The following is a 14,850-nucleotide window of genomic DNA, read 5'->3' as shown; positions in this document are numbered from 1 at the left end:
AATCATTGTTGAGCAAATATAAACAATGCTTTGGTTGATACAAGTTTCAATTAATTTTGTGAACTTGCTGTAGACTTTAATCGGCTAACCGTTTATTGGAAAAAAAGTTTCAGTTTCGCACAAATAAAAATTTACTCGATGGTTGTTGTGTTTACTTTCTTCTTTTATTTGCATATATTAAGCATAAAAAATATATACATATTTACATAAATAGTTACTAGTGTAAATAATACATACGTATAAGGTGGTAAGAATTTCCTAAAAAGAAACGATGAAACAGGAACAAACGTGCGAAACCCCAGGTCAATAACTGCTGGAAGTGCTGGTTTAAGTATACTGCTTTGCTTTTTCCTTGGCTAAATAGATACTTTCAAATAATAATTCACATGAATTATATATCCACTGAGAAACCCCGGTTGGCATCAAATTTTATATTTTTAAATAATTATGCGCACACCGAAACAAGTCGCGGCGATGGCAAAACTGAAACCTCAGTATTTGCAGTAAAAAAAAACTGTGGTGAAGTCCTTTATGGGGATAAAGTTTCCAGAGGTGAAATTTTAAGTACCACAAAATTTCTTACACGCAGGGCTGCTTTTCAGCAGTAATGAAAGAAAATTAAGAAATATTAAAAAAAAAATGCATATATCGTCACTCCACACGAATAAAGGCGCGCTAGTGTTTTTACGGCGCAAAAAAGCGCGGAAAAAAATTTTGCGAAAAAAGATGTTTATTAAAAACTTCGGCGAAGTCTTTTTTCGCCGTCAACTTTTGAGCTCGCGCCTTTATTCGTGTCTAGTGACGATATGCATTAATTGAAAGAAATACCATATAATGTATGTAATCTGATTAATAATATTAAAAAAATTATTAGAACCACCGTTTAATGTTATATTTGATACAAATTAATTTTGCTACTCGGAACGCTCTGCGCATTGTCACTGAATACTTAAAATTACATCCCTGGTCATTGTTCTTTCTGTACTGCATCGTGGTGAATTCACATTTCGCAGAAATTTGACAACAAAACGAAATGAAGGGAGTATGTTATTTTCCAATTTTTGCGATTTCTATTGTTTAATGTAAATTCTATGTCTTTTTAGGATATGTTGAGGCAACAAAGAAGGCGCAGTTGGAAAAAGAAGTTATTAGTACGAAGTAGCATTCAGGCACATTTGGAAAATTATGCCTATAAGCAAGATGGAATTTGGGAAAGTAAGTGCCTGGTTGCAGCATATCTATGTATTAAAAAAGTAATAAATTAAATTAAAGTGTGTTTAGTAGAAATGTTATAAATCGAGTGGCTTTATTTAAGATGTGCTCCAAATATTTGGGGAACTTTTTTTCGCCTTCTCAACGTGCTAAGTGACAAGATAAGATGACTGCCACCACGGCCGGTAAGAAGCCCGAAGCAAAGGGAAAACTACCTACCACAAAGCTGCCTGCTATCCCCGAGTCGAAGATGAAGTTAAGCCAGAAGCAGGTCAGCAAACGTGCTACCCTGATCAAGCGTAAACTAAAGCGCTCTGCTGTGATTGCACTCCGCAAGCGTGAAAACTTGGAGCATGCTGAGAAATATCAAGCAAAATATCTCCTGATGGACGCCGTGAGCTGCAAGTTGCTCCGGCTGGCAAAGAAACGCGACCCATTCTAAGTGCCCGCAGAAAAAAGGGAAAAGTTAAGAAGTATATTCATATACTGAAAAGATATTTTCGCAGACTCACAATTTATTTAAAGTATATCATCAACCCTACTTCCAATTCCATGTGAATAAATCGATCCCATAATTTAATTAGTGCATTCAATATGTTTCACAATTAACGACCTCGACGCAGTAAAAGAAAAAAAAATTAGTATGTATTAGTAAAATAAATATTCTTAATACATTTATATTTCAGTTAAACCTGAGATGTTCAAGCGCACTGCAATATATTTCTATCCATTTTTCCAGTGCTAAAATAATTTTCACCACATAAAATTGCTGCACAACACCCTTATTGCCGAAAAAGCGTTGCTTGCAACACTAGTCCTTTATGGGGACCAAATTTGGTAGAAAAAATAGCTAAGTTTGTTTACTGGATATACTGAGACTGAAAATGGGACAAACAAGTCTGGGCATGTCATAGCACACACTTTTCTTCTCTACCTAGCACAGTGATCGACATGCCATAGCTTACTGAGCTTACTGTTTCACCCATATACGAACAGCGGTGGCGGAGCAATGATTTCCGTAACAGTAACCACGCCCACTTCCTATATAACAGTAATTTCCAGAAATGCGAAAACTGCGATATTTTAGTAACTACTGAAGATAATTCACTCAAAATTGATATTTACAACAATTTTCCGACGAAAAATAAGAATATTATAAATTTTTGGAAAATGGGCGTAGCCACGCCCACTTATGGTAACATGTATATCTTGGTAACCGCTGCACCAATTTCTTCCAAACTTGGCGCAGTTGTTGACTTTGATACAGCATACTAAATGGCCGAAAATTTAAAAAATCGGACAATAACTACGCCCACATCCCATATAACGGTACTGTAGAGAAATACAAAATCTTCGATAAATCAGAAAATATTAAAGCTAATTTATTCAAAATTGATGCTTGCAACAATTCTTTACCAAGAAATACGTTTATGGTAAAATTTTGGGAAATGGGCGTGGCACCGCCCACTTATGATCACATATATGTATATCGGTAACCGTTATACCAATTTGTACCAAACTCAACCGAAACGTTGAAATTTATTGAAATCGGACTAAAATTACGGCCGCTTTTCATATAACGGTAAATTTCAGAAATGCCTGAAACTGGAATATTTCGAAATTTAAGGACGCTAATTTACTCAAAATTGATATACCCCGTCTTACCATCTAGCGGTAGCTTTCGGAAAGGTGAAAAAACATATATTTAATACTTGGGCCGGGTATTTAATGTTCGGCTCCGCCCGAAATTAGACTTTCTTACTTTTTCTAACATATTTTGCAACCTTGCGGAGTGCTGCCAGCTTTTCTTTTCATCACATCACGATGTAGCGAACAAATGTGGCACGTTACAGAAACCGCTACTTGGGATTTGCCGATTTTGACAATTCTCAAGTAAAAGTAAACAACGCCTCAGAAACTTTAGATGCACTGAAATTTGCTAATACTTTCACAAAAATCGCCGTTTTTTAACATTTTCGCTATTAATTCTTTTTATAAATCATAATGTATTTTGCAATTTAACATAATAAAACCGCGTTTCCTGTAGAAAAATTTATTATTGAGAAAATTTACTATTTTACAGTTTATTCCATCCTCCCATTAGGCGTTTGCTTACTTTTACTTGAGAAATTTCATCGCCGCCGGGATTGCGGAATCTTGTATTATATCATTCTTGTTACCATATAGTGTTTAGTGTTGGACAATTTTTACTCTTAAAATTAAGAAAATTATGTCGAGAAAAAATAAAACTAGGTACTCAAAAACGCTAGTATGTGGCAGATTTTAGGCCTTGTGTGGTAGATGCTCTAAAAAGCATCCGATCACTGGTCTCATTCATTGAATCGTTTTTATGCAATGGTCGGCATACTAGCGCATTCAAACGATTCAATAAGTGGGACTGTGCACTCAGAAAAAGGTTTAGTTATATTTATTTCATTTCATTTTATATTTATTTATTTAAGTCTATGGTTACAAAACCTTACAGACTAGAGGTACAAAAAGACTTAGAAATAATTTATAAAGATACAATTAAAAGTAATTAGATTCCAGCTTAGATAAAAAAGGAGGTCTAGGACGGGCGAAATCAAGACTATTAAAAATTCTATTAAGTTCATTAAGAGACCTAGTAATGGGTGCATAACTGAAATAATACGATTTGAAAATTTTAACACGCAACGGAAAGTGAAAACGCAATACCCTTTGGGGAATATTAAAACAAATCTGCTCCAGTAGTTCAGGACAATTGATGAGACCACAGACAATATCATAGATAAACATAAGTGAGTGAATTATACGCCTTGAGGCAAGAGATTTCAGATTTATTAACAAAGAACGGGCCTCATAAGATGGGAGGGGCTCATTAAAATGAAGAGATTGCAGAGCGAAACGGACAAAGCTACGTTGAACTCTTTCGATCCTTTGGGAATAAACAGAGTAAATTGGATTCCAAATTACTGAGGCATACTCCAACTTAGACCTAACTAGAGAAGTTGGATATGGCGAAATAAATATCTTGTTCACGAAAGTCTGCAATTTACTTGAGACTTCTAGTTGGGACAAATGTATATTTGATAATAATTACAAAAGGACTACCTTGAGTGGACAATATCGTTAGTTGAATAAAATCATTGTTGAGCAAATATAAACAATGCTTTGGTTGATACAAGTTTTCAATTAACTTTGTGAACTTGCTGTAGACTTGAATCAGCTAACCGTTTATTATTGGAAAAAAAGTTTCAGTTTGACACAAATAAAAATTTACTCGATGGTTGTTGTGTTTACTTTCTTCTTTTATTTGCATTTATTAGCATAAAAAATACATACATATTTACACAAATAGTTACTAGTGTAAATAATACATATGTATATGGCGGTAAGAATTTCCTAAAAAGAAACAAGGAAACAGGAATAGTCGTGCGAAAACCCAGGTCAATATCTGCTGGAAGTGCTGGTTTAAGTATACTGCCTTGCTTTTTCCTTGGCTAAATAGATCGATATTTCGATGTATCGTAAACACTAACATCGATACATCGATATTTTCCGATGTTTCCCTTTTTTAATAAGTATGTTACAGGTACTTCATGATTTGCAGGTTTTTACAGGAAGCTGTTAACGTACGCCACCTTCCATAAGGTTTATTAATGGCGAAAACCGCTTTACTTGTAAAACCTGCAAATCCTGAAATACCTGGAACTGACTTAATGCTTGTTAAAATTTCAAGAAATACCTAGTATCCATCTAAACTGCTACGTTGTTAACATTTCAATGGGTGGTCTATGTTCAACGTTGCCAATTGCTTTTATTAAGTACATGGCTGCCATCACCCGTAATACGCTTACCCAAAGGGCTCTGTCCCACGGTCAGTAATTATCACGATATTTGGATCGCGATCCATATTGATGGATTGATGGATCGCGCACGAATGCTACATGTTCAATATTTATCGCGTCAGTATTTGCATTTTTTTTTTGATGAACGCTTATTATGACGCAAGAAAATATTTTTATTTTGTACGTATAATTTACAGATAATGCATTCCACAATTATTTTAAGATTTGTTCAATTTGTTTTGAAAGATTTTAAGCCCCGAGAGTGAAGGCAGAGCCGATGTTTACATTATGAGAGTAAAAGATGTACTGAAGAAATGTATGGATCGCGTTTTGAAAGTGCTACACGTTCAATATTTATTGACGGTATTGCGATCCGCGATCCAGATTTCAAAATTTTTAGAAATTTTGCGATATGGATCACGATCCATCAATACTGCATACTACACCGTCAATAAATATCGCGATATTTGGATCACGTCAATAAATACTGACAGTGTGACAGAGCCCAAAGAATATAACATAAAGATGTGAACGCAATGGCAATTTTGAACCGAAACTAAAGTCGATGTTTAAAACATCGTTAAAATTGACAGCGATATATCGCCAATTTTACGATGTTGAGTAATTTTCAAATATCGATGGTAAACATCGGTTTTTTAGCCGATGTTATCTATGTTTCAGAAACATCGATGCATCGTTTGCATCCCTAATTATATATCCATTGAGAAACCCCGGTTGGTGTCAAACTTTATATTTTTAAATAACTATGCGCGCACCGAAACAACTCGCGGTGATAGAAAAATTGAAACTGAGCCAAACAATTCTGTGCATGTCATAGGACACACTTTTTTTTCTCTACCTAGCGCAGCGATCGACATGCCATTCAGTGTTGCCAGAACTTTTTGGACGAACCGGCTAAATTGGCAAAAAAACCCGGCTAAACTGTTTCAACTAAATTTCACATGTTTTATTTAAATAAATCATAAGTAGAAAGACTAGTTCTTGGAGAGAAGTTGCAAATTCAAGCTGGAAAAAATTTTGCCGGCAAGAATTTGCAAGTTAGGAAAAACATATGATTGTGGCTCATGGTTGGATTTTTCGTCGACGATATTTTAAATAAATAAGTTCGTTAAATTTGAAAATTTACAAACTTGAGCGACTTTAAAACGAAAAATGTAAGTAAATATTTGTTTACTTAATTAATTTAGTTAATCCCAATGATTTGAAAGGTACTCGGCTGAAAAAACTGTATTCGTAATCGGAATGAAATCTCAACCAGAGCCGATATAGGAAACGCGACAGTTAGTACGGCAAAGAGATTGAAACGTATGTTGAAGAAGGTCGGACTAGCAAGAATCCTAGATCCTGTTTTTGCCCCTCTGAAAGAATTTTAAAATTCTATACAAATTTCTTATGTTTGAAATGCAACCGTGGACACTAGCCGGCAGGGAAACTTGTAAGTTCCCTCAAATTTGCGTTCTTGCAGAAATTTGCAAGTTTCTCTACTTAAGAGAGAATTTGGGAGCATTTTTTCTTACTAACTGATATTTTGAGTGATAATTTTTGCTGCATTTTCGACGAACAAACCTGTTCTCTTCCCAGAGAGTTTTGCTTCACAAAGAAATTTGTGCTCTTTTACTTTAATTTTGAAGCATTTCAGTGTTGGTTCTTTAAATTCAAGTTGGCCTTCGGTTTTTGGAATTTAAATAAGTTCTCAGAAAAAACGTTAGTTTAAATAAATCCATATGTGTACATAGTGCTTGAAAATATCCATTTTTCCCTTACCTTAAAACTTTAAGCGTGGGCAACAATGATATTTTGTAATTAAGGCAGAATTGAATATGCGCTATTTGGAAAGACAATACCTGTAACATTTATTCTTGGCACTATATCCAAACACAAACGCGTGTTAAGTAAACTGTGAAACAGTTTGTTATCTAAGCTTGCCAATTAGGGATGGCAAAGTCGACTTCGACTTTCGACCAAAATCGACTTTTTACTCCTGAAAGTCGAATTTTAGTGATCGACTTTAGTGTATGGAAGTCGACTGAAGTCGACTTTTCACTTTCGACTCTCGACTTTTTTTGATTTATTTGCATATAAAAACTGATCTTCTAACAAAGACGCGGAGTGCTGTTTGGTCGTATTTAAAAAAATTTGCCAATAAAACTTGAAAATTGTGGTAGAAAAATGAATTTTAATGACAGTACAACAACATTGTCAAATCATTTAAGAGCAGCGCATAAAATTACTATACGAAAACAAATTCCTCGAATTTGTTAATCGTTTGTCTCCACAGTCTTCAGTTAATAATGAGGTAAGATAAACATAGGTATTTATTTTAAAAATTTCATGCAAGAAAGTTTTTCTGCATGAGTTTATGTAAGTTTCTAGAGACTGTCTTTGGTTCGAATCTGACCAATCCGTAAGGTACAACATTTTAAACACCGCTAAAAACGTTGCTGGTAGGATTCCAGTTAATATGCGACATTAGTCGTGTGGATAGTCCCAATCCACTAGCTGTCTGGGCTACTCCCATATTTATCCATGCTTATAAAGTGGCACTATATTTCTACCAATACCCGCCAATTCTGCTCCATCGGAAGGCCACATTTTTCAAAAAGGTGTCCGTAATTACCAAATATCGATTAAAAAATTTTTAGAATTTTTTTTTGTGAAAATTTAAAAATTTTTAAATTATTTTTCAAAAATATAATTTTTGAAAACCCTCACAACCAACATTTTCATTCTGTATAACTGGAACAATTTTAAAAATTTTTAGAAATCCTTTAGTGTTTTTTTTTTTTTACCTAGCATTGAATTTCACTAAATTACAGATTATTCTAAAGACCACTAGTAAATCATGATATTTTTGGCGTATTCTGACTCTTATATTTATAGCTAATATATGAGTTAAATGCAGAGTATAGTTAATACATTTTCTTTTTATTAAAAAAGTCGAACAAAGTCGACTTTTCTTCCTGGATCGGTCGACTTTAAAAGTCGGCTGTACAGAGTCGATCGAAAAGTCGAAAGTCGACTTTCTAGTGAAGTCGAACAACCCTATTGCGAATAAAACTTCACACAAATTTAAGTCATTCATAACAAACATTTTATGAAGAAAATCCCCGTTACGGCCTTCTTTAGAAAAAATATATTCGTTTAAAATAAAAATAAGCGAAATCGGCACATATATATATAACCCTGCCTCCGCGTTGAGGCTAGTAGCCATTTCCAACAGATTTTGGATCGCTTAGTCAAAAATGAAAACATATATATTTGAATTTTAAGAAAACAAGGTAAATAGCAAAATCGGCTATTTTCTTTTACAAAACGGCTTGAGGCCCTCCTGGCTGAGGTAAATTTTAATGTTCCTTCTCGAGTGTCAAGACACTATCGACCTCTATTTTTAAAGCCATGCAAAACTAATTTTGAACTAAACGAATCATTCCGTGGAAGTGTCAATGTGTCCTAGGAAGTGTCAATTGCCCCCGACTGCATCCCTTTTTCGATAGTTCTGAACAAGTCCTAAATTCTATAGTTCCGAACCAGTTCTGTAATCGACGGACGAAAGAAAAAAGTATCATGATTTTTCAATCTTTTTAGTTCTTCCGTGTGTGCGATTTTAAGTTATTTTGGAAGAAATGTGTTTTCAATTTGAAATTAAATTTGTTTGAATGATTGTAAGAAATGTACGTTTACATACCTGTAGCTGAGTTTGCAGAGGTGCTCGCTGTTATTTCTTAGATTCCAGACGGTCCCAAGATGTTGAAATGTTAACACAAATTTTAGTTTTGTATTACCAAGTTATGAAAAAGCATCTGCGAAGCGTAGAATAGAAGCGTATTTGAACGAAAAATCCGCCGAACACATATCTTTCATATCAAGCCCCCCGCTGCATCCCTTGTTCGATAGTTCCGAATTAGTTCTAAATTCGACAAATAAGATCTAGTTCGTTCTGCATGCCTTTTTCTATAGTTCCGAACCATTTCTAAGTTCGTCACTTTAGATATCGTTTTCTAGTGAAAAACTGAAATAAATTAGTTTTTTAAAAGTACCACTTTTCTCCGATTTTGGACTGGTGGGGATTTAGTTCATATCGGACTAGTTCGTTTTTGGCGATAAAGACCTAGTACGGAACTAGAAATTTGATTCACTAGTCCGCGGTTTCCCTGCAGGGTCGTTTTTATGCAATGGTCGGCATACTAGAACATTCAAACGATTCAATAAGTGGGACTGTGTGCATTGCTCAGCTGGCGCTCTTCGTATGTGAAACACACATGTGCTCATAGAGCGCTCAGCATTCTTTAGGGGTGGCCCACAAGCATGAATATCTTCCGCTCTCAAACCAAATTGTGGTTTCCTCATAGATTTGGTAACTCTGACTAAACCATGTGTTGTAAGAAAGCTTGTCTGTATTAGCAGAGCTTAATGACATCCTTTTATGAACCATACGTTAAGTTGAATGGAATTTGTAGAAATATGTTTAAAAAAAATATTTATTAGTATTTACCACACCCTTCAACTAAATTAACGATTTGGTACAACCTAGATGAATATTAGAAGCTTTAATATATTTAGTTATAATTACCAACCCATGGTAATAGTTCCCAATCCTTGGTAACAGTTCCCAAATATTGTCAAAATTCGGTAACTAAATATCTTTAGTTGTCGAAACTAATCCTTTTTCTCAGTGTAGGCCAAACAATGCAAAACAGACAATAGACTACAAAAATCAGTCTTGTCAATTTTAAATAAAATTAACTTATCACATGAATTTGTAAATGGTACAGCCAAAAATAAAAAACTATCTGACTTTTAGATAAAATTCTAAATTTTGGCTTTCAGTCTTGAAAGATAGATTTATTTACTCTTATGCTGGATTTCCACTAGGCATTAAATGGCAAAAATGACAAATGACAAAGTCGGGCATTAAAAAATTATCGTGTCATTATGTGAAAAAATAATCATTGAGTTCATTTCCACATGGCATTTTTTTAAATGGCATAAAGTGTTTGTCATTTCAATGCCAAGTGGAAATTCGGCATTACTTACTAAAAATAATACACTCCAATTCTTAAGTTTAATTTCATTTCATTCGGTATCGATTACCGTGGAATTAGCCAAAGGTAATAAAATGTTACAACTAGTAGACTAGTGGGTAGTTAAAAGATAGCTACAAACTAGCCGTTTCCTGCAAGGTACATCTGCCCATATACTTTATATTATACTAGATTATACCCGCGGGTTTCACCACGCGCTTTTATACAAATATGAAAAATAATTTAATGATGTTAGATTTTATTTCTGTGCCCATTTCGTTATAGCTCGTTATTTTTTAAGCGAGTTAAGGTATTTGGCCGTTTAAAACTATGAAATTATAAAATCTCGTCTGCGCGCTAGGCATACGAAAGATATCAATCCCTCTAAGTTTACCTTAAAATGGTTCCAGGTATACGGCGCGTGAACGTGTAACCTGCTTGGAGTTGCCACGGCGGGTTCTAATATTTCCAACTTAAATTTAGTAACCTGGCCTTGATAAAATACCACTTCTCATTACTGTAGCAAATGCCTCAAGAGAGCTTTAGATTACAAGGCCGAACCCGGCTCTCCCTTTTCCATTTAATGAAATTTATTGTGTCAGTTCGGCACTTATAAAATAAATCTCCATAACAAATTTAAAATACTTCTAGAGATTTTCTATCCCTCCAGAGATATGTATTAAGAAGTTTTTAGTATGTATGGGAGGCGACATGCCTCCTCTTTTAATAACTCACATTTTTTCCATGAGCAATTGATACATTTTGTATACACAACTCCATACCAAGTTCCAGTATTCTTCCACAAACACTTGAGGGATATGTAGCAAGAAAAAGTAAATTTGTACTGGAAGTGCTACGCCCCTTTTTCTTATAACCCTAATCTTCTTCCATGAATTTAGAATTGATTTTACATACCCCAGTACCAAGTCCCAGTACTCTATCATGAACACCTCTAGAGATAAGCAGTATAAAACAGTAAATATGTACGGCAGGAACCATGTCCCCTTTTCGAATAACGCAAGTTCTTCTCCATGAGTATGGAATTAATTTTGTGCCGGTGCCAAGTTCCAGTCCTCGGCAATAAACACCTCCAGAGATATGCAGCATAAAAAACACAATTTGCATGGGAGTTCCCACACCACCATTTCCAATAACTCTAATTTTTCTCCATGAGTATGGTATTAGTTTCACATGCATACATACATATGTATTTCCATACCAAACTTGAGTGCTTTACCCCAAACATTTGAAGAGATATGCAATATGAAACTTTCAGTCAGTATGGGAGGTGCTACGCCTCTTTTCCAAACACGTCCATTTTTTCCGTGAATATGAACATGATTTCACAGAGTGTTGGCAAACTGTTAATCTGATTAACGATTAAACATTAACGATTAAAATGTTAATCGCGTTTGACGATTAACATTAATTAGTCGTAATCAACTGTACGATTAATGATAACATTTTTTTAATCGTTAATCGCTGGCTCCGATTACGTTTAATTAATTTAAAACATTAATCGTTAATCCAATTAAAAATAAAATCTAATTAATTTGCCTAGTTTGTCCGAGTTTGAAACCAAACACCAGTTATAGTAATTATTTTGTGTTTTACGCTTATAAAAAGCACATAATATAACAAAATTATAATTATTGTTATTAGTAATACATAAACTGGGAACTTTTACAAACCTAGTTTGTAAAACGTTTGTTGGTATATATCTTAATGAAAATGCACACCAAATTGCTTAGATTGATGAGAAAACCTGATTGAGACATACCGGATTAACTTGCTTTGTGTGCACAGGGAAATTCCAGCATAACTTAATTAATCACCAAACCTACTTGTTCAAATTAAGAGTTAACGATTAAAAATTAATTTTTTAATCGCGGTTACGATTAACTGTTTAGTCAGATTAAAATGAATCATGATTAACTGTAATCAGATTGAGTTTAATCGAATTAACTAACTGATTAAAACATCAATCGATTAATGCCATCATTGATTTCACATACATATCACTATACCAAGTTTCAGTTCTCTCCCACAAATACTTCCAGATATATGTATGTAATATGAAAATTCCAATTTGTATGGGAGGGGCCTTGTCATGCAAATCTGTTCAGTCGTTTCCGCGTATTAATTTAATTAAAACTTTTTTAACAGGTGGCAACTATTCCAAAAAATTTGCCTTTTTCTCACTGTAGGTCATAAGCTATCTGCTTGCAAAATTTCATGCAAATCCGTTCAGACTTTTCCGCGTATTAACTTAATTAAACTTTTTTAGCAGGTGGTAACTCTTAAAAAAGTAGCCTATTTTTCAACCTAGCTCATAAGCTATCTGTGTGAAAACCTCCATGCAAATCAGTTCACTCATTTCCGCGTATTAATTAAATTAAACATTTCTAACAGGTGGCAACTCTTAAAAAAGTAGCCTACTTTCTAACCTAGGTCATAAGCTATCTGTGTGAAAAATTTCATGCAAATCCGTTTGGCCGTTTCCGCGTATTACTTTAATTCAACTTTTTTAACAGGTGGCAACTCTTCCAAAAAATTCGCCTATTTTCCATTGTAGGTCATAAGCTATCTGCTTGCAAAATTTATGCAAACCCATTCAGTCGTTTCCGCGTATTAATTTAATGAAACTTTTTTAACAGGTGGCAACTCTTAAGAAAAGTAGCCTATTTTCCAATCTAGGCCATAAGCTATCTGTGTGCAAATTTTCATGCAAATCCATTCAGTCGTTCCAGCATATTAAATAAATTAAACTTTTTAACAGGTGGCAACTCTTAAAAAAATAGCCTATTAACCAATCTGGCCCATAAGCTATCTGCGTACCAAATTTCATGCAAATCCGTCGAGTCTTTTCCGCGTGATGATTTCCCAAACATCCAAACATACAAACTTTTACATTTATAATATTAGTAAGATAAGATTTACTGTAAGCACTTACCCTTGGTCTGGTTTCATAGTCGAGTGGACTGGAAACATAAATCGCGCCAGTTGTGTTTTGTACGCCGAAAGCATTGCCTATGTTACCGCCCGTGATCTGGTATCGAATATTCGAGGCTGCAAATAAAAGATAATATTTCTAATGAATGATAATAAATCTAGAAATTTTTCAGCACATAATAGCCGTGTTTTCTTGGATTATCCAGCTCAGTATTGCGATCATTTCTCACGGAAACGGTCTGGATCATTCTTATTGGGGTTGGCAGCACTAATTTTATACTACTAGCACGAGGAAAACGATATTATAAAAATGAACGCACTAAATGGGGAAATGTAATCTCTTAAACAAATATTTAACATAAAGGCAATTTATTTCAAGCAAGTTAATAAAAGCAATGGCAGAATATATGTTTGTATATACATACAATCACATTTCAGTGCTACCAAGCCAAACTGCCAAATTATCAGTGACACAAACCAAATACAGCGGATCATAAATTGAACCAGATGTCTATCAGGATCATATCGTTGTTGTTGCATTTGCGTGCAAATTTTTTAACCCGATCCCGATCATTGCCCAAGAAAACTCAGGTAATGTATTTTGACGTGATGCGTACTACCACTACTGGCCAAAGCGACATAAAAAAAAAAATAAAATATCATTAGTATAAAATGGAAAAGGCGTATCTCACATCGTCGCTGTAATGCAAAAAAGCCACAAATAACTAAAATTGTTTATTGCATAAAACGATGTGGGAACTTGGGCTGAACCCACACCGAAGGCGACAACACGTGTTTTTTCGCCGGCCGTAATGTAATGTACTCTTGCCCTATACGAAATGAACAAACGTTTTGTCTTCTACGGTGTGGGTTCAGCCTTTTATGATTCAATGAAATGTATGGCTGACTTCCAACACGTCAATTGCTTTGCATACGTACAAAGCAGGGATGTTGCGAATGTGGAATTTTAGACATCCGCGGATGCGAATGCGGATTTGGGTGTTTAAACGCTAAAATCCGCGGATGCGACTGCGAATGCGGATGTTAAGTATTTTATACCCGAGCGCACTTGTGCACAAGGGTATTATAACTTTGTTCACATAACGGTTTTTTGTAACAGGCAAAACGAATCGAGATAGATATAAACAAATGTATACACAAATGATCAGAATGAAAAGAGAAATCGATTAAGCCGTGACTGTCTGTCCGTCCGTCCGCCCGTACGTCTGTGCACACGATAACTCGATTACAAATTTAGATATCTTAACGAAACTTGGTGTGTGTACTTCTTTTGAACGTAGGACGGATGGTGTTGAAAATGGGCAAAATCGGAAGATAACGACGCCTACCTCCTATATAACGGTAGTTTTCAGAAATACGAAAACTGCGATATTTTAGTAACTCCTGAAGCTTACTCACTCAAAATTGATATGTACAATCATTTTTTAACTAAAAATAAGAATATTATAAATTTTTGGAAAACGGGCGTACGCACGCCCACTTATGATTACATGTGTACATCTTGGGAACCGCTCCACCAATTTCTCCCGCACTTGGCACTGTTACTGGTCTTCACAAGATATACCAAATGGCTGAAAATTTAAAAAATCGGATAATAACCACGCCCACATCCCACATAACTGTAATTTAGAGAAATACGAAAGCTTAGATAAATCAGTAACTACTGAAGCTAATTTAATCAAAATTGATGTTTGCAATAATTCTTTAGCAAAAAGTACGCTTATAATAAAATGTCGGAAAATGGGCGTGACCCCGCCCACTTAAGACCACATATGTGTATCTCGGTAACCGTT

General features: G+C 34.8%; 1 protein-coding gene across 1 annotated transcript in view; it reads right to left on the bottom strand.

The window, feature by feature from the left end:
- LOC118749420 (putative neural-cadherin 2) overlaps positions 1–14,850 on the bottom strand; it is a 580,827-nt gene that overhangs the window by 277,416 nt on the left and 288,561 nt on the right. The window contains exon 4 of the mRNA XM_036484223.1: positions 13,038–13,153. Within this exon, the coding sequence (XP_036340116.1) occupies positions 13,038–13,153 (116 nt within the window). The remainder of the gene's footprint in view (positions 1–13,037; positions 13,154–14,850) is intronic.

The sequence above is a fragment of the Rhagoletis pomonella genome, unplaced genomic scaffold, assembly GCF_013731165.1.
Source record: "Rhagoletis pomonella isolate Grant_MI unplaced genomic scaffold, Rhpom_1.0 Rhpom_scaffold_00016, whole genome shotgun sequence".
Taxonomy (NCBI): domain Eukaryota; kingdom Metazoa; phylum Arthropoda; class Insecta; order Diptera; family Tephritidae; genus Rhagoletis; species Rhagoletis pomonella.
The sequence above is the reverse complement of the archived record's forward strand: the minus strand, read 5'-3'. Positions and strand labels throughout refer to the sequence as shown.